The sequence below is a fragment of the Pinus tabuliformis genome, chromosome 7 (genome assembly GCF_031772625.1).
Source record: "Pinus tabuliformis cultivar Carrire ecotype Pingquan chromosome 7, CPIR1, whole genome shotgun sequence".
Taxonomy (NCBI): Eukaryota; Viridiplantae; Streptophyta; class Pinopsida; order Pinales; family Pinaceae; genus Pinus; species Pinus tabuliformis.
The window spans coordinates 956744419-956764104 of record NC_142293.1 but is presented as its reverse complement, the minus strand read 5'-3'; the positions used below and the strand labels follow the sequence as shown (position 1 = coordinate 956764104).

General features: G+C 44.4%; 1 protein-coding gene across 4 annotated transcripts in view; it reads right to left on the bottom strand.

The window, feature by feature from the left end:
• Positions 1 to 934: 934 nt before the first annotated feature.
• LOC149250798 (Protein kinase superfamily protein) overlaps positions 935 to 19686 on the bottom strand; it is a 351978-nt gene continuing 333226 nt past the window's right edge. The window contains exons 12-13 of one of the 4 annotated variants that reach the window (XR_016266837.1): positions 1545 to 1801; positions 935 to 1394 (exon numbers count right to left, since the gene is read on the bottom strand). Coding sequence is in view for 3 of the 4 variants with exons in the window: in XM_089459239.1 (XP_089315365.1) it covers positions 1721 to 1801 (81 nt within the window). In the remaining variant the exon portion in view is untranslated. Of the gene's footprint in view, positions 1395 to 1420; positions 1834 to 19686 lie in introns of those variants that run through there. The other 3 variants (XM_089459241.1, XM_089459240.1, XM_089459239.1) reach the window with 3 other exon arrangements.

Genomic DNA, 19686 nt, shown 5'->3' with positions numbered 1-19686 from the left:
TCTTGAAGGTTGGCCCTTGAAACAAATATCTTAATGTGTTGCAATGAAGTACTACACAAGGCACCGACTTTGAAGGGATTGTCCTATACATTATGCATTTTAAACCGGATGTACGAGTTACTTTGATTTTATGGAGGGAACAAATGCTTGGAATGTAATTGAAAATGGAAGCAAACCGTTGATTTTTTTGAGAAGGTAATGAGATGGGTGTTTGTAACAATGCCATCATGACTATTTTAGGGGAGGATATAGTAGTGCATGGAATTTTTTTACATGGGTAGAGAGGGTTTTCGAAGAGATCAGGTAACAATAATCTCTTGGACTTTGATCTCAACTTTTACAATTTCCTAGAGTTACCCAATAGTTAAGAGACATTGTCGCGTGATGGAAAACATGGGGGGCTTGATCCATGCTAATCAATTCCTCAAATTTATCATCTTTGGCGACCATATTTTCATTATATTGGATGAAATGTACACTGCCATTTATTTATCACTAGGCTGGTGAGGAGGTGTAGAAAACATTTAACAACTCTGCCAGTGACATCATTTGGACATAACCTTTAGTAGGACCATTGAAGAGAAAACTCCGCAATGCGAATTTTCATGTTCTTGCATTGTTATCATTGAATATATAGATTTTATGGAGATGGGTGTTGTCAAGATTGTTAATTAGTTTTAATGATAGTAGAATTGTAGGGCAGGACAAGGCATAAGCACCAATAATGTCAACCCAAGGTATGTTGGTTCTGGTTATGCAGGTTCCTATAAGTGTAATGGGAGGTTGTGGATTCACATTTAGATATTAAAAATAAATGCATACAAGAAATGACTATTATTGGCTAATTATATTGTATTATTTGGTCAAAATAAGGAAATATTTTGAAAACACATGAAAAATGCACCTCTACTCTCAAAGATTCAATAAGTATTATTTTACAGCACATACTGCGCCAATGCCTGTAGTAGCTAGAAGCTCCTTTCCAGATGTTCAGTAACCTTTTCTTGGAAGACTTCCGCTTGTTTGTTGCTTGGTACTAGTACGTGCAGTTACAAAAGTCTGAAATATCTGATAGTAGGCACAATAATTGCAATGGTAACTAGAAGTACCTTCCCAATGATCAAGTAACATTGATCATGATCTTAGCCACCAGTTTTTTCTTTGTTCTACTTAATTATGGCCTTGACCATATATTTTTTCCATTATAGTTTTGATAATGTGTAACTTAGTGACCATGATTCAATTTTGACCTGTAACATTGACGTAAACACCATTTTATTTGGTTTTGTAATTGGTTGGTAATGACTCTCACTTCTGAATGTAACATTGATGCAAACACAATTTCACTTAGTTTACTTGTACGTGGTTGGTCCAAATTCACGTTCTGCTGACAACTGGCAAAACAAGTAAGGCAATCAAAGTTCATCCACAATAAAGGCATCCACTTTTATGAACATAACACCTTTCAAACAAAGTTTCCCCCGCCATCACTTAGAAAACTACAAAAAATAATAATTATATGAGCACAAAAAAGGCTTAAATACCTAAAAATCTGATGCTACAAGCAAAATGCCTTTCTTTGAGTAAACTCTTTGGTCTTCTATGTGCTTTTATGGATATACAGCCCTCTAAAGTGTAATGTTCAATAGAACGTATTGCAAGCTCTTTGAACTTAACTTGTTTTCCAAGCATGCATATTAACGCATTCCAGTAGCATGAATCACAATACTCTAGTCATGAATCTATGAATTAGGACTGCTTCTGCAGTTGGACGCAGACGGAAATCAGGATTTAGCATTGCCTGTTAAAAGGGAGAGATATCGGATTAAAATCCTGAAATATAAAAACAAGAACCTAGTGAAATTGCATGCGGACACCCTGTTTCAGTGACTAACAACTCTGGAGCTATTATAAGAATGAGATACAAGATTGTGACTGTGAGCTTAGTGACATCATGCTGAAATATAAATAAATGAAAATGACATGACAAAAGTTAAGAAGAACATTTAAAATAGCCTTTGATGACCTTATTTTAGTGAACTACAAAGCTGAGATCGTAAATCTAGTTATGCCATGCTGAAGTAGGTGGTAATCATTAAAAAAATAAGAATTCAAACTATTCTAAGAGTAAAAACGAAAACATTTCAAGTGCATGGGCAAAAATACCCTTTATTTTGGAATACTGAGTCTCGATGTGACATCTGAAACATGTTGAGCAATAAAACATTTATGCTCTCATAAGGAAAGAAAGGAAATCTTCTTTGTGACAGGGCAATGTTTGTATTAAATGCTTGCAAAAGAAAATTATTGTAAGGGTAGATGCAACAATATGCAGCTGAAATACATTAAAAGTTAGCTCGATATCAGAAAAAGTAAAGGGAATTCTTAGGAAAAAGGAGCCAAATTAAGGGTCAAGTATTGAGTTGGTTCCATGATGGGAGTCATCTTACTCTACTCAGTTGCCTCACAACACCATAGGTGATTCACTTATCCATTCGTACATGGACTAGTATTTATAGAAAAAATAGAGAGCCATTTTTGCGTAACTCCATCAGTTCACATAGAATGCACAGTTTTCCTTCATATATGCAGAGACTTTATCTCTATTTTCCCTAAGTACTGTTTCTCCAGAATTTTAGGCTTTGCGGCATAATTCTATACCAATCTTCTCCTATATTCTCCATAGTTAATTTCTACTACAAGAATTTGGTTTCAAATAATTGCGTTTCAAAGTAAGGAACATATATCTTCATTACTAGGGCTAGCTGTTGACTAGATTAATATTGAATTTTGATTGTATGATCAGCCCATACACAGGCCAATTGTCAAGTGACACATGACATCATTGACATGTATTATATAACAAACAAAGTTGGTATACGCAGCAGAATAAGCTTTAAAATACTTAGAAGTTGTAAACATCCATTGTAGAACAAGTAATGTATATTAAATATTGTAGAAGAATTAATATGAGATGCCTGCAAATGAGAATGAGGGACTGATTCTATACCCTAGGCATGTACCTCTTCACTAACGGTCATGTCCTTACGGACATATCCCTTCATTAACTAATTACTAGTTATTTTAATCATTATTTATTGTTTACATTATTTATATTATTTTATATATATTTTATTCATAACATTGTCTTCCTCTTCAAAAAGCTTTGTCCTAGTGATGAAAGGCCTTAATCTCTTTTTCAGCTCATCGGGGAATTGTCATCTTTGTTGTTGCAAAATGATATGATCCTTGGAGTGATAAATAAGATTGTTGAATTGAAAATGGATCTGACCATCCTAGACTAATCCTCTGTGGAATCTTTTGATTAATCAAATTCTGTAATGGATTGTAGTCATAGGACTGGATTCTGCAAACTTCAATGTGTGAAAATTCCTAAATCTAACAATCTCTGGAATCCTACTACAACTAGTTGAATCTACTTCACCTAGATCGTAAATTACATTACAAACTTATTTCAAATTTCTTCTTGAAATATTGAAATACATTATTGAAGCAGCATACACCAAATTAAATATGATTATGAAACATAGAAACTGAGCAAGGAAATACAAACACATAGGACACTATTGTTTTTGGACAAATGTCTCTAGAAAAACCCAATGCAGTAAAATTGGTGCAACAACTTTGCAGGTTTATTATTATTAAGCAGTAGCAAATTTTGAATACATCTCTGAATACGTCACAGGGTTATTCAGTTACAGAGAAAAATATTGGCAGAAAGAATTGTGAGGTTACCTCACACTATCACTGGAAATCGTGGCTAATCCAGCCCCAGATTGATTGCCCCCGGCTTTTCTGGTTGCCTCTACTTTGCCTCTACACAGTGTCTACGTTAGCTCAGTGTCAAGCTCTCTGGGGATTGCGTCACTCCTCTAGTTGGTTGATTTGCTGCCCAGGAGATTCGATTTCCGCCTCCCGGTCTCACACCCCAGCTCCCAGCTTCTGAAACTCAAATTCCTCTGCAAATTTCAGACTCCTCACTGGCTTTTGCACTGCCTCTGCGTCAACCCCTCTGGGTCAGCGCTACCACTGCTAGATTACTCTCTACCTCTCTTTGCTAATGATTATCTGGCTGAGAAAATCACTCTCTCCAAAAGTTATCCCTACCCCTCTACTACAAGAAATCTCTCAATTGAATTTTCCTCCTAAGAACTTCTCATTTCAGAAAATCGATTTCTTGATCTCTCTTAGTGTGTTTTCCAAATGACCCTCAAGCCTCTTCTTATATCTTCCTATTGGACAACCAATGGCCTAGATTAACTCCTAATCAAAGGCTCAGATCATTTTGACTTTATCTCCGTCTTTTTCTAGAAGTTACACCCACAATTAGATTAATACTCATTAATATTTTAATTTTCCTAAGTTTAGACTTAGGAACTCCATTAAAAATATTAATTATTTTAATATAAGCGTTTCTGGGTGGAATTTCCCAAAACGATTTCTGGGTTCTTTGGAATGCATGTGCCCAAGCTTCCCTGCAAAATTTGAGGCTCAGAGCACATCCGATTCTACCCCAAATCAACAGTCTCTCTTAGCGAGGAATGTGCTCTAGCAACATACTGCTGCTGCATATTGCTCTGACTCTGAAGCATCATTCTCTGCGTTGCTGATGTCTGATAAGTTGTCCACCATCTACTGCATTGTTGTTGTAACTGTACTGCTGCCCTTGACACTGCCACTATCAATGCTACATCTATACTACAACTCCCTCTCAAATGCTGCATCGACTATACTGCTAGCACTGCCATTGCTAACACTGCATTCGTACTGCAACTCAGTTACTGAGAGAGGCAACTGAAAAACATTCAAGATAGGACAAGTATCCAGTGGATATACCTCGATGTTGAAAGCCTGACTGTTGCTATTCCCACACTATCTTCTGAAGCCATTGCGTTGTTGAAGCTCTGCATTGTGCCTCCACGCATTGTTGCCTCTCTGCTTTGTGCTGCTAACTATTGCATCTGTCGCATCAACACTCCATGGCACCAGCTGTAAACTCCTCCATCTTGCTACTACTTATCATGGGCTCTCGTAGCAAGGTATTGATCCAAGAGGTGGACTCCTCAAGGATCCTGCCCATCTGTAGCTCTATCGAATTACAATTCTAAATCAACCCACCTCCCTATTGGAGGTATCTTGGCTGTCACGGCGAACTCCTCCTCCTGTTCAATCTTTGTGGCTGCAACCTTAGGATCATGCTTCTCATCCTTGTCCTTTTTCTTCAAAGGACACTGGGATGCATAGTGGCCCATCTCGCCACATTTGAAACACTTCACCTTGGAGACGTCTTTCTTTCGTCTCTGTTGCCCCTGTTGCCCCTTCGATGCAAGGGCTACATTCTCCTCCTCCTCCTTGGGCTTCGACCCACTGTTGCTGCTGCTTCTGTCAAGTTTGACCTTGACCAGGTCTCTCCTCAACTCCTCTTGTTTTAGAGCTACCCACATCTCATCCCAATTCGGCAATGTTGCTCTGCCCAGGATACTTTGGACAAAGACTTGCCACTCATCTGAGACAGAATTGAGGGTCAGTCTAACCAACTCTGAATCCTGAGGTGTATGCCCCGCAGCAAACAACTCATCACGGGTTTCCTTCAGCTTCGTGAGGAATGGATCCACACGCTCTCCCTTCTGCATCTGAGCAGATCTCAACTTCTGCTATAAGTACATCTTCTGCTGCTCAAAAGATCCTGATATAACGTGGCCAAGGCATCCCACATCTCCTTACCAGTCGCTCTGCTAGAAATGTGGCATACCACGTGATCCTTGACTCCACCCAGGATCATCCTCTTGGCGTTTTCCTGTTGATTTGGAGTAGCATCAGATGTGCTCTAGCCACGAAATTTGGTGGAGAGGTTAGGGAACATGAGATCTCCAATACCCAGAAAGGGTTTGAGCAGATTCTAAATAGTTAGGGAGATATTAAAAAAATTAATATTTTTAATGGAGTCCCTAAGTCGAAACTTAGGGAAATTAAAATATTAATGTGAATTAATATAAAATTGTGTTAGAATGGTCCAAAAGACATGGATCAAGCCAGATCTAATCTTAGCCGTCGATTAGGGACTTAATCTCGGTCGTTGATTTGTCAACGAGAAAAGTATAAGAGGCTTGAGGGTCACTTGGAGAATACACCAGATGATCAGTCATTCTATTCTCTAGAACAAGGTTTGCTAAGAGAGATAGAATCAGTGATCGGAGTAGCAGTTGAGGGGCAATAAGTACAGAGAGACAAAGAGGCAAAGATAGTGTCGGGAGATCAGCGCAGGAGTCAGAGAGAGTGACGCAATAGCAGCCAAGGCTCACGCAGGGCCACGCAGAGGTAGCCAGGAGCTACGTAGTGCTTCAGAGAGGCCAACGTAGCTGATGCAGAGGGCCAAAAGGCTGACACAGGGCCTCCTGAGGCTGACGCAGGCCCATTCAGGGTGACACAGGGCCAGCGCTGGGCAGAGAGAGGTTGACGCAGTCCAGAAAGGCAAATGCTGGGGTTTATGGGGCAGATTGGAGTTGAGGAGTTGTCAGAGGGTTTATCCGGGGTTTCAGCAGGGACATTTGTCTCAGACTCAGAGGTACTACTGTGAAGGGAATTCTATGTTGGGTAAGTCGGATTTGGCACCCAGATTGTACTATGAAATTGCTTAATGAGAAAACCCTCAGATAGTTGCATCGGTTTCCCCGCATTGGTTTTTTTCTGGGGACATTGGTCCAAAAATAACAATGTCATTTTGTATGCTTGTTTTTGTCTCCTTTAGTTGATGATCTGTGATATGTGGAGCATGCACTAGTGTTTATTTTCAGTATTTACACTGTAAATAACTTGTTAAGTAACGGAACAAGTAGGTAGGAATAAATCAGTAAAAGTGCATTGAGGGTTTCTAACGTGTTAGACTTATAAATTCCAACATGGTATCAGAGGGTGGTTGCAGATCACAGGGGAACTGAGGACGTCAGCCGAGCAGAGCAATAGCAGCAGAAAACAGTTGTCCCAAGTGACAGAAGTTGTTTCTAGCAGAGCAGCAACAAGGGAAGGGTGACACAGTGCCTGCGTCATCAAGGGTGAGCCAGGAAGAGGCAGCACAGAGGCTAAGGGAGGCAAAGGGAGACTCACGCAAAGCCACGCAGAAGCTAGGAAGGTTGACGCAGTTGGCTGAGGAGGCCGAGTTGCTGGTGCCGGGATTGCGCAGAGCCTAGGAGCTCTCACCTTCAGGTTGCTAGGGTTTAGGAGGCTGTGGGAAAGTTGCAGAGTGGAGCTAGTGGGGTACTGTAGTTAGAACAGTACCTAACAGGGCAAGGAGGAGGGTGTTGCTATCGAGGGTTTCTAACCGAGAAATCCAGATCAGTGGTGCAGTTGCACAGACGATCACAGTAGGGGTCATCTCAACATCAGCAGAAGAATTTCTAGGAGGGAAATCGAGACTCAAAGGGAGTCACATCGAGAACTTCTAGGAGGGAAGTAGAAGAGCAGCATAGCACTACACGGAGTAAGAGACCAGGACAGACTAGACGGAGCTTCAAACTTCGCAGTCTGGAAGGCTAGAATCTTATTCGTACTTGACAGAAATCGTGTCAAGCACTTCGCCTTGAGGACAATAGTTATCCCAGTCGACCCAGCTAAGAACAACAAGTACAAGGAGGCAATGGCGAGGGCCAAGAGCATCATCCTTGATGGTGTCAAGGACCATGTAGTACCACACATTGTCGAAAAGGAAACGACAAATGAGATGTGGGAGGCCCTAAAGAAATTGTACCAGCATACTTCTGTGCAGAGAAGGATGTTACTAGAAAATCAGATGAGGTCATATCAGATGAAGAAGGGAGAACCGATTGACACCTTCCTCGGAGGACTGAATGAGATCCGAGATCAGTTGACTTCCATAGGAGCCACGTCGGATCAGGAATTGATGGTGAGGACAACCCTGAATGCAGTCTCAGAAGACTGGGAGGTATTTGTCCAGAGTATGCTGGGCAGAGGGACACTTCCACCTTGGGATGAGATGTGGGCGGCTCTTCGCCAAGAAGAGATCAGACGGCAGACAAAGGCAGGAAGCAACAGTAAGGGGATCAGAGTCAAAAAGGAGGAGGAGGAAGATGTTGCCCTAGCATTTGAGGGAAAGCAAGAAAAGCAGAAGAAGAAGGATCTCTCCAAGATCAAGTGCTTCCACTATGGGGAGCTAGGTCATTATGCGACCCAGTGTCGAAGGAAGAAGAGTAAGGGAGAGTCTTCCGAGACTAAGGCAACGCCAACAAGGGCAGGGAAGGAAGTGGAGACAGATGATGACTGTGCTATGAGTGCACACACACCACATGAGCGGAAGTGGGGAGACATCGAGTTGTAGTCAGGCAGACTACAGGTGATGAGGGGCAAGATCCTTGAGGTACCCATCCTCTTGGATTAGACCTTGCTACGGGAGCCCCGAAGAGGAGTAGCAGGACTGGCGGATGTGGGTAGAGATGGATGCAGATGAAGCAGCAGAGAGAGCTACAGTGCAGGATTCCCAGGACAACGCGAGGCTAGCAGGCTGCAACGGTGTGAGAGGCATGGGAGTGTTGCACCAGTGCAGGATGGCACAGAGAGGTGTGCAACGGTGCGAGATGCAGGGATTTGTTGCAGCAGCGCAAAGGTCAGAGAGGGAGCACTTGTCAGCGGCAGAGGGAGCTTCAACATCAAGAGGGTCTCTAGCCCAACAGAGAGGTCAGAATTGGGAGATCAGTTACTTCTCAATTAACTGAGTTGCAGTACAGCAGTGGGCAGCACGATGCAACATGATGAGAGGAGATGCAGTGCAGATGCAGCAGTGGCAGAGCCATGGGCAGCAGCATGGATGCAGAGGGAGCTATCGTACAGATGCAGTAGTGGCAGAGCCATGGGCAGCAGCACGGATGCAAAGGGAGCTATCGTACAGATGCAGCAGTGGCAGTGGCAGAACCATGGGCAGCAATACAAGATACAACAATGCAGAGGATGGTGGGCAGCAGGCCTAGCATCAGCACAGGGACCAATGCCGAATGATTAGGGTGATACTTAGTGAGGAGTATTGCTAGAGCACAGTCCTTGCTAAGAGGGAGTGTTGATTTGGGCTAGCATCAGATGTGCTCTAGCCACAAAATTTGGTGGAGAGGTTAGATCACATGATATCTCCAATACCCAGAAAGGGTTTGGGCAGATTCTAAACAGTTAGGGAGATATTAAAATAATTAATATTTTTAATGGAGTCCCTAAGTCTAAACTTACGGAAATTAAAATATTAATGTGAATTAATATAAAACTGTATTAGAATGGTCCAAAAGACATGGATCAAGCCAGATCTAATCTTAGCTGTCGATTAGGGTCTTAATCTCAGCCGTTGATTTGTCAACGAGAAAAGTATAAGAGGAGGCTTGAGGATCACTTGGAGAATACACCAGATGATCAGTGATTCTATTCTCTAAAGCGGCGTTTGCTAAGAGAGATAGAATCAATGATCGGAGTAGCAGCTGAGGGGCAGTGAGTACAGAGAGACAGGGAGGCAGAGATAGTGACGGGAGATCAACGTAGGAGCCAGAGAGAGTGACGCAGTAGCAGCCAGGGCTCACGCAGGGCCACGCAGAGGCAGCCAGGAGCTCCGTAGTGCTTCATAGAGGCCAGGGTAGCTGACCCAGAGGGCCAGAAGGCTGACGCAGGGCCTCCTAAGGCTGACACAGGCCCATTCAGGGTGACGTAGGGCCAGCGCTGGGCAGAGAGAGGATGACGCAATCCAGAAAGGCATACGCTGGGGTTTCTAGGGCAAATTGGAGTTGAGGAGCTACCAGAGGGTTTATCCAGGGTTTCAACTGAGACATTTGTCTCAGACTGAGAGGTACTACTACCAAGGGCATTCTCTGTTGGGTAAGTCGGATTTGGCACCCAGATTGTACTCTGAAATTTCTTAATAAGAAAACCCTCAGATCGCTGCACCGGTTTTCCCGCATTGGGTTTTTCCGAGGACATTGGTCCAAAAATAACGGTGTCATTTTGTATGCTTGTTTCTGTTTCCTTCAGTGGATGATCTGTAATATGTTGAACATGCACTAGTGTTTATTTTCAGTACTTACATTGTAAATAACTTGTTAAGTAACAAAACAAGTAGGTAGGAAAAAATCAGTAAAAGTGCATGGAGGGTTTCTAACGTGTCAGACTATGAAATTCCAACATTTCCATCTCAACCTTGTACTTCTTCAGTGGAACTGCATCTGCAAGTTCAACCACAATGCTATCGACGTAGGTCTTGAGGGCATGCTCATTTAGAAAGAAAGACATTCTAGCCTTCCAGATGACGTAGTTGGATGCTCCGTCCAACCTGTCTTGATCCCTCAAGCCACAAGTTCCCATCTCCTCTGAAAACTGTCGAATATCTCCCTCTTTCTGTCATGTCCCCATTTTTATTCTTCTTCATAGTATAGCCAGGGTGGACTTCCAGGACAGGGGATGGCTAGGTCAATGGAGCAGGTTTATTGAAATATTCCTAATTAGCCATGGCTAATTGGAATATTCGATTTTGCTCAATTTTGCCTTCTATAGTTATTTATAAATAAAAAGGTGAGGAAAAGGGGGACATAACTCACCTTTAGAATAAAGTCACTCCCTAGTAGCACAACGTTGTGACTTAAAGGGGAGCCAAGGGGGCCAAAGGACCACGAAGAGATGGGGCCCACGCAAACACTTGGAGGGACTGCGCAAATGGAAAGGAACACGTGGCAAGAGAGGGATTACGTTGGAGGAGGTGGGCCTTGGGATTGAGAAAGGCCAATGCTATAAAGGAGAGGGGAGCCTCCTCATTTTGTCATTCGATTATGTGCATTTGAGCTAGTCACTTCGACTTGGAGCACACTGGCTATTTAGCTTGTCTGCAACACTATTTAGTGCATTGAGTGTCTCTGTTCGGAGATCTCACCCTTAGCCCCGAAGGACTTCGAGTGCCTACTAGGGCAAGGTAGTTTCCAGCAGTCTTTTATAGTAGGATTGATCTTTGGCGTTGTGGAGTAGTTGAGCATTTGAGGACTGCGCAGTCTTGAGAGAGAGGGACGCAGTTCTTTTGGTGGGAGTTCCGGATTGGAGGTCTTGTGGAGGATTAGAGTTGGGAGATTGAGCAAGGGATCAACTCTTGCATATTGGAGGATTTTGACAGAGTTTCGAACTGCGTTTTGGTGGATTCTATTCAATGGCAGTGCAGAGCCTTGAGGGACAGAGTAGAACCCGAAGGGGGTGATTTTCGGGGGTCAGCTATTTCAGAAAAGCTTTCTGGGTTTTCTGGGTTTCTTGAGTATAGTCTGATTCCAAAGTTTTAGCATTTTCTGAAGAGGGGAATAGCCCCAAATCCTCATTTGATTTCCAGTAGTAGCAGTAGCACGGCAGTTCTCCAGCAGCTTGGACGTAGTTCAGAGAGAGGCCATTCCTTTGCTATTCTGAGTGTATTTCTTCACTTTCCTTGTGCAAGTCGAGGTGCCATCTTTCTGATCACCTCCTGTACTCATTCCATTACTCAATATAATAAAATGGCTTAGCATTTCTCTCTGCATTTCTTCAGTATCTGCTTATATTTCATGTTCACATTATTATATGTTGTACCACTGTTATTTTTATCACTTTGAGTTTCCCGGTCACTATATCATTTGGACATGTTTGGTTGGAGTTTGCTTGGGTTTGAGGAATATCCCGGAAACGGGATATTACAGTGGTATCAGAGCATAGATCTGACTTAGCCTGTGGAGCTAGCAATCTATGACACCGGGGGAAAAGCCCTACATCTGTTATAGGGGTAGGAGGTACAAAGACACTGGGCGTAGGTTGGAGAACACCTACGGAGAGGGAGACTGTGTTCCAGTGGTGGACGCAGAACAGGAGGAGCCTGTGGTGGATGTAGAGCAGGAGGATTCGATGGCAGATGATGATGGGAAGAAATTTGCGAACATGCTCCTCAAATCAGTGTAGGATCTATCGAGGCAGATCGAGGTCATGGGGCATAGATTCACGACAGTGGAGGCTAGACAGCGTGAGAGCCCACAAGTTTTCCAGGTTGGAGAGGGATTGGGTGCATCTCACCATTTGCCAGAGCAGGGTGCCACTCAGCGTGATACTACTCAGCAGGTGGCCTCACATGCCCCTATACGCTCTACCATGCCCACTTTCCTAGGAGCAGATACGGGGGCCGGAGCACAGCAGGAGGCAGAGCCCGGTCACATGGGCGATTATTTTGCAGAGTACCAGGCCTATGGGCAGGAGTTCAAGGACGCTCTCTCATTCAGAGACTTTGTTCAGCTCCAACGAGATATTAGACCCCGCGACCATCACAAAGGACACCGGCATTATTACGATGGAGACACCCATCGCACAGCTAGTAGATTCCACTTGCCTATGTTTAATGGTTCATCAAACAGTTCGGCAAGGTCTTGGGTAGAGACGCTGGACATCTATTTCCAGCTTAACCAGATGTCAGAGGCACAAGCCATCAAGGTGGCGACATTACATTTGGATGGTGACGCCCAAGATTGGTGGTTCCATGGGACGGTTACACTCGAACATTCCACAGTGACAACATATGCCGAGTTTACCAGGAAATTGATGGAGAGGTTTGACCGGAGGGATCCAAAACAACACTTTGTTGAGCTGACGAGGCTCAAGCAGACAGGGAGCCCAAAGACCTACATTGCAGACTTCTTGAGGATTTCAGTGATGGTGCTAGATCTATCCACAGCACGGAGAATCTACATGTTTGTTGAGGGGTTAGCAGAGCCACTTTGGGGTCTAGTCAGGTCCACTAGACTAGTCACACTCCAGGATGCTATCAGCAGGACCCGGGACTTACAGGATGCCTTACCCAGGACCCAGACACCTTACCCCCAGAGACAGGCTTTCCAGCCTAAGGGGAAATACATGAGGATTCCGCCTCCGCAAGGGAATCCAAGACGAGCACAGATTGATAATGACGCTAGGAGGTAGTTGAAGAAGAAGCGGTTGTGCTTTACCTGTCAGGAGCCGTGGGCGCCAGGACATAGATCTGCTGCTAGCAAAGCACACTTTATTGAGGTCTTCTCCGAGAGCAGCGGGGAAGAGGATGAGGAGGATGATGTGGAGGCAGGAGATAGTCATGTCGTACAAGGTCTCTCGCCTCCTCCACCACCACCAGCAGGTGGTGCAGCTTTTGCACCTACCGCAGGAGCCCTTGTAGCATTGGGAGGAGTTCCCAAGCATTTGACGTTGCGCGTACGGGGGACAGTACGTGGCCAGCGAGTATCAGTTTTGGTTGACAGTGGGGTAACCCACAACTTCATTAATGCACAGATGGTTGAGCGGAGAGGTATACAGACAGAGAGCTTCGATGGATTTTCAGTTTTGGTCCCAGGAGATCAGACCATGGTGTGTGCTCGTTATGTCCCAGAGTTATCAGTGACGATGGGCACCTACAAACTAACTGACCACTTTTTTGTGATCAATATTCCGGACACCAACATAGTACTGGGTGTTCAGTGGCTTATCACTCTAGGGAAGGTCACGACAGATTGGAAGGCCCTAGAGATGGAGTGGGATGATGAGAAGACAGGGAGGCATGAGAAGATACGGGGACAACACACATATCCGCCTTAAACTGTTTCGGCTCATCGAATGGAGGCAGTCTTCCGTAAGGGAGACAGAGTAGGCAGTAGAGCTGCGTGCATCAGAGACAGGGACTACAGGGCAGACAGTGCATCCGGAGATACAGTCCATCCTTGACAGGTATGCCACAGTATTTGGGGAGATTCCACCGGGACAGCCACCGGACCGGGGGTTTGAGCACACCATTGAGCTTGAGCAGGGCATACATGCAGTGATTACTACCCCCTATAGGCATCGCAAGGCCTATCGGGATGAGATTGAGTGGGCCATTCAGGAGTTGCTGGCTCTTGCGCACATTCGGCCGAGCAAGAGTCCTTTTGCTTCTTCCGTGGTGTTGGTGAAGAAGAAGGACGGCACATTGAGGATGTGCATTGACTACAGGGCCTTGAACAAGAAGACACTGAAGAACAGGTACCCCATACCCAGGATCGATGAGTTGACGGATGAGTTGAGAGGAGCACGGTTCTTCTCAAAGATTGATTTGAGATTTGGGTACCATTAGATTCACGTGAGGGAGCAGGACATTCCCAAGACCGCCTTCAGGTGTCACTATGGGCACTTTGAGTTTTTGTTGATGCCCTTCGGGCTAACCAACGCCTTAGCTACATTCTAGTCTTGATGAATCACATCTTCCGCAGTCACTTAATGAAGTTTGTATTGGTGTTCTTTGATGATATCCTCATTTACAGCAAGACTTGGGAGGAGCATCTCCAGCACATTGAGACAGTATTGTGCATCTTGGAGGAGTAGCAGTTCTATGCCAAACTCTCCAAGTGTGAGTTTGGATTGACAGAGATGTTATACTTGGGACACATCATAGGGGTGGACGGAGTGAGGGTCCACGAGGAGAAGATCAGGGCCATCAGAGATTGGCTAGAGCTGAGAAACATGACAGAACTTCGAGGATTCATTGGCATTTGTACTTAGTACCAGAAGTTCGTCAAGAGTTTCTCACAGCTTGCTGCACCGCTGACAGATCTAACGAGGAAGGGAGCATTCAGTTGGTCGGATACAGCGCAACGAGCCTTTGATAGGCTCAAGGAGGTTATGAGCAGCTGCCCAGTGCTTGCATTGCCGGATTTTATGTAGCCATTTGTTTTGGAGTGTGATGCGTCGGGAGAGGGGATCGGGGCAGTGTTGATGCAGGGAGGTCACCCTATAGCCTTTGAGAGGCGGAAGCTCCTTCCGCACGAGAGGTTGTATTCTATATACGATAAGGAGATGCTGGCCATCATGCATGCATTGGCCAAGTACCGGCAGTATTTAGTGGGTAACAGGTTCAGGGTGAGCACTGATCACAACAGCCTCAGGTTCCTTTTGGAGCAAAAACAGCGACAGGAGAGGCATCAGAAGTGGATCAGTAAGATCCAAGCATATGACTTTGACATTTAGTATGTCAAGGGTAAGAACAACGTGGTAGCAGATGCCCTTTCACGTAGACCAGCCATGTTGTCTCTTATGAGCTTGGACGCAGACTGGAGGGCTCAACTCTTAGTAGAGTACTCTAAGGACAAATTTGCATGTGAGGTTCTGGATGGACAGGTGGTAGATGATAAGTACAGGGTGGTCGATGAGATCATCTACTACAGGGACCAGATCTTCTTGACTGAGAGATCTCAGCTTAAGAAGAAGATACTTCATGCGTCACATGATTCACCACTGGCAGGCCATCAAGGTTTTACCAAAACCTATAGGGCCATTAGAGAGAGGTTTTCATGGAAGGACCTCAAGGAGGACGTACTCCAACATGTCTGGGAGTGCGACGTTTGCCAGAGGAACAAGGGGGAGATGAGCCATCCCGCAGGATTATTGCAGCCTCTTCCCATTCCGGAGGGGAAATGGGAGTGTATTTCGATGGACTTCATCACAGGGTTGCCCATGTTACAGGGCAAGGATTGCATCTTTGTCATCATTGATCGACTAACGAAGTACTCACACTTTTTCGCCATATCCGCACACTACACAACAGCACAGGTGGTCGAGCTGTTCTTCAGAGAGATCTTCAGGTTGCATGGTCTTCCCAAGACCATCACCAGTGACAGGGACAGCCGTTTCATGGGCAGATTTTCGTAGGAGCTCTTCCGGTTGGTGGGGATGGAGTTGACACCGAGTACTAGTTATCACCCACAGACGGACGGGCAGACAGAGATAGTTAACAAGTGGCTGGAGGGCTACTTGCGTAACTATGTCAGTGGATAGCAGCGAGCATGGCTGAAGTGGCTACATCTGGGGGAGTACTGCTACAACACTACACATCACATGTCCATTGGTATGTCACCATTCTATGATTTGTATGGATATCATCCTTTATCTTTTGCTGACGTGATGTTTGGTGCTAGCAAGGCTCCGAGAGCCAAGATTTGGATCCAAGAGAGTTGGATATTCTCCGAGCTCTCAAGGATAATATGGCTACAACACAGAACCAGCAGAAGCTGTATGCCGACAGGGGTCGGGTGGAGAGACAATTTGAGGTAGGGGACTTGGTCTACCTACGGTTACAGCCATACCGACAGTCATCACTGAAGCAGAAGGGGGCTGAGAAGCTCAAGCCCCGCTCTTATGGGCCATACAGGGTGATACGCAGGATTGGACAGGTTGCGTATGAGTTAGCGCTGCTCCAAGGTAGCAAGATTCATAACGTCTTTCATGTATCATGCCTGAAAAAGGCATTAGGGCAGCATGTGACAGTGACAGATGCGCTACCACCCACAGATGATGAGGGGCATTTGGTGTTGCAGCCAGAGGCTATTATTGATACCAGGGAGAGTCAGCTACGGAGCAGGATGATCCGAGAATTCTTGGTGAGGTGGAAGAATTTACCGGATGAGGATGCCACTTGGGAGAGTGAGAAAATTTTTCAGCATCCATCACTTCAGTTGCTTGAGGACAAGCAACATTTTGCCGAGGGAGACTGTAATATTCTTAATTAGCCATGGCTAATTGGAATATTCGATTTTGCTCAATTTTGCCTTCTATAGTTATTTATAAATAAAAAGGTGAGGAAAAGGGGGACATAACTCACCTTTAGAATAAGGTCACTCCCTAGTAGCACAACGTTGTGGCTTAAAGGGGAGCCAAGGGGCCCAAAGGACAACACAGAGATGGGGCCCACGCAGACACTTGGAGGGACTGCGCAGATGGAAAGGAACACGTGGCAAGAGAGGGATTACTTTGGAGGAGGTGGGCCTTGGGATTGAGAGAGGCCAACGCTATAAAGGAGAAGGGAGCCTCTTCATTTTGTCATTTGATTATGTGCATTTGAGCTAGTCACTTCGACTTGGAGCATGCTGGCTGTTTAGCATCTCTGTAGCACTGTTTAGTGCATTGAGTGTCTCCGTTCGGAGATCTCACCCTTAGCCCCGGGGGACTTCGAGTGCCTACTCGGGCAAGGTAGTTTCCAGCAGTCTTTTGCAGTAGGATTGATCTTTGGCGTTGTGGAGGAGCTGAGCATTTGAGGACTGCGCAGTCTTGAGAGAGAGGGACGCAGTTCTTTTGGTGGGAGTTCCGGATTAGCGGTTTTGTGGAGGATTAGAGCTGGGAGATTGAGCAAGGGATCAGCTCAAGCATATTGGAGGATTTTGGCAGAGTTTCGGGCTGAGTTTTGGTGGATTCTATTCAGTGGCAGCGCAGAGCCTTGAGGGGCAGCGTAGATCCCCAAAGGGGTGATTTTCGGGGGTCGACTATTTCAGAAAAGCTTTTTGGGTTTTTCTGGGTTTCTTGAGTATAGTCTGATTCCAGAGTTTCAGCATTTTCTGGGGAGGGGAACAGCGCCAAATCCTCATTTGATTTCCAACAGTAGCAGTAGCACGACAGTTCTCCAGCAGCTTGGACGCAGTTCAGAGAGAGGCCATTCCTTTGCTATTCTGAGTGTATTTCTTCACTTGCCTTGTGCAAGTCGAGGTGCCATCTTTCTGATCACCTCCTGTACTCATTCCATTACTCAGTATAATACAATGGCTTAGCATTTCTCTCTACATTTCTTGAGTACCTGCTTATATTTCATGTTCACATTATTATATGTTGTACCACTGTTATTTTTACCACTTTGAGTTTCCCGGTCACTATATCATTTGGACGTGTTTGGTTGGAGTTTGCTTGGGTTTGAGGAATATCCCGAAAACGAGATATTACATTTATGTCATCAGGGGTCTCGATGGAGTTTTGAGGCGTTTTTATGGGATTTTGATGGCATTTGATTGACATAATCCATCATCAGCACAGTTTGTCTTTCATTCCGTTGCATTCCGACAACTTTCAAAAATCAAAATTATTTTTGGGCATAACTTAATTAATTATGCTCGAGGTGCCATTCCAGTGAGATTAATTGATGGAACACCTCATAGTAATAGCTCATTGGAACTAGAACGAGAAGATCTACATGATGGGACTTTTGAATGTGAGTTTCAGTGACTTGAGCAGTCATGGTAACCAATTTTCCCTTTTCCCACATTAAAAAGAATATTTTAATTAAAATAAAAGAGGGAAAAGTGCTCCATGATTAAAATAATAATAAAATAGAAGGTTCTAGAGGGGTCCATCAAATCTATAAAAGAGGAGGAGGAGGCCATTGGAGGACATCTTGGAGTTGATATTGTTTCTTGTATGAGAGGTTGAGAACGTGGTTCTCTACTCCATTGGTAGCCCCAGGACGAAAACCCTCGGGTGATTTAGAGAGATTGGGTGAGCACCCATCTTCCCTTGGTGAATCCATTCAGGGTTCACAGGTTGCAGTGTATTGATTTTTCAGTTTGTTTTGGAGGCCGATTTGCAGCAATATTGTAGATCTATTTGAGGCTAGCTTTTCATCTCAGCTACATGGGTTGTTTGTGCATGTAAAACCCCAGCTTATCTAATATAATAAAGCTGAAAAGTTTCTTGTTCAGTGTGTTTTGGATTGTAGTGCTCTGTTGTCTTTAATTTTACATGGCAATCTTCTATTAAATGCATGATTAGTTTTCTGTGAAGTGTCTATTCCAAATTTTCTGCATTTGGGACATTACAGTGGTATCAGAGCCTTGTTCTTGGCTCAGCCTGAGGGTTTGCCTATCGAAATTGTTGGACCAGATTTATTGCATGTGTTGGAGCAAAAATACTAAAAAGAAACCCTCCACTTTCAAATAGAATCTCCAAAGAAAGGGTTTATTACTGGAGGTCGAATTGTGAAAATTTCAAGACTAAATTGCTAAAGGAGGATGAGACATTGTTCCAAATGATTGTTCTCCTGAAGTTGGAAATGTAGTAACAAAGGTCAAATTGCATATATACTGGAGCCTCACTGTTTGCTAACACGATCAAAATATTTTGAGCTGTTGTACATGCAACTTGAGGCCAAGGAATATGTGTACACGTGCTTGTGTATCAAAGAGTGATATTGAATACGCCTACTGCAATTCACATTGACGAAGCTACTAGGCTCAATATATACCTGTATGCACCTGAGGATCAAATAACAATGGATGTGAAGCTTGCGGAGGAGCCATGCTTATTTCCAGCATGAGGTGACTACGCAAACGACGTAAGGGCCGATTTGATTAAGTCATCATTGTCCAAGGTTGTGCATCATCTCGCAGTGAGAAGAGTCGAATTACTTTGTGAGAATTTTCATCTAAAGATAGGGAAGTGACACAACTAAGGGTAATCGCAATCTGCATGGAGCGATCTATGTGGACATAAAGTTGACTACCTAGGATCTCGCTCATCATATTTGGAAGCCAACGCTGAGTAGTTGCAACCGACACGAATCAAGGATCGTTGACGCCGAGCTTGATCGACCAGCATTAGGGGTACGCCAAAATATATCTAAGTCACTGGATTAACTACAAAAGTCAATCCTAAAGGAGCAATATAATTGTCTGCGTGTGTGTGTTTTGCATCAATTTGCGTTAGAATATACACTTGTGCGTATAGTTGTAACTGCAAGGTGCGACCAAATTGACTAGCATGGGCGAGCACGCACAGTAAGTGGGACGAGATGTGGAATTGAGACAACACCTATATAGAATGTTGTTCTGTTCGATACCTGATCAGAACTATATAAGAAAAATCTCGTTGAATGCTTTT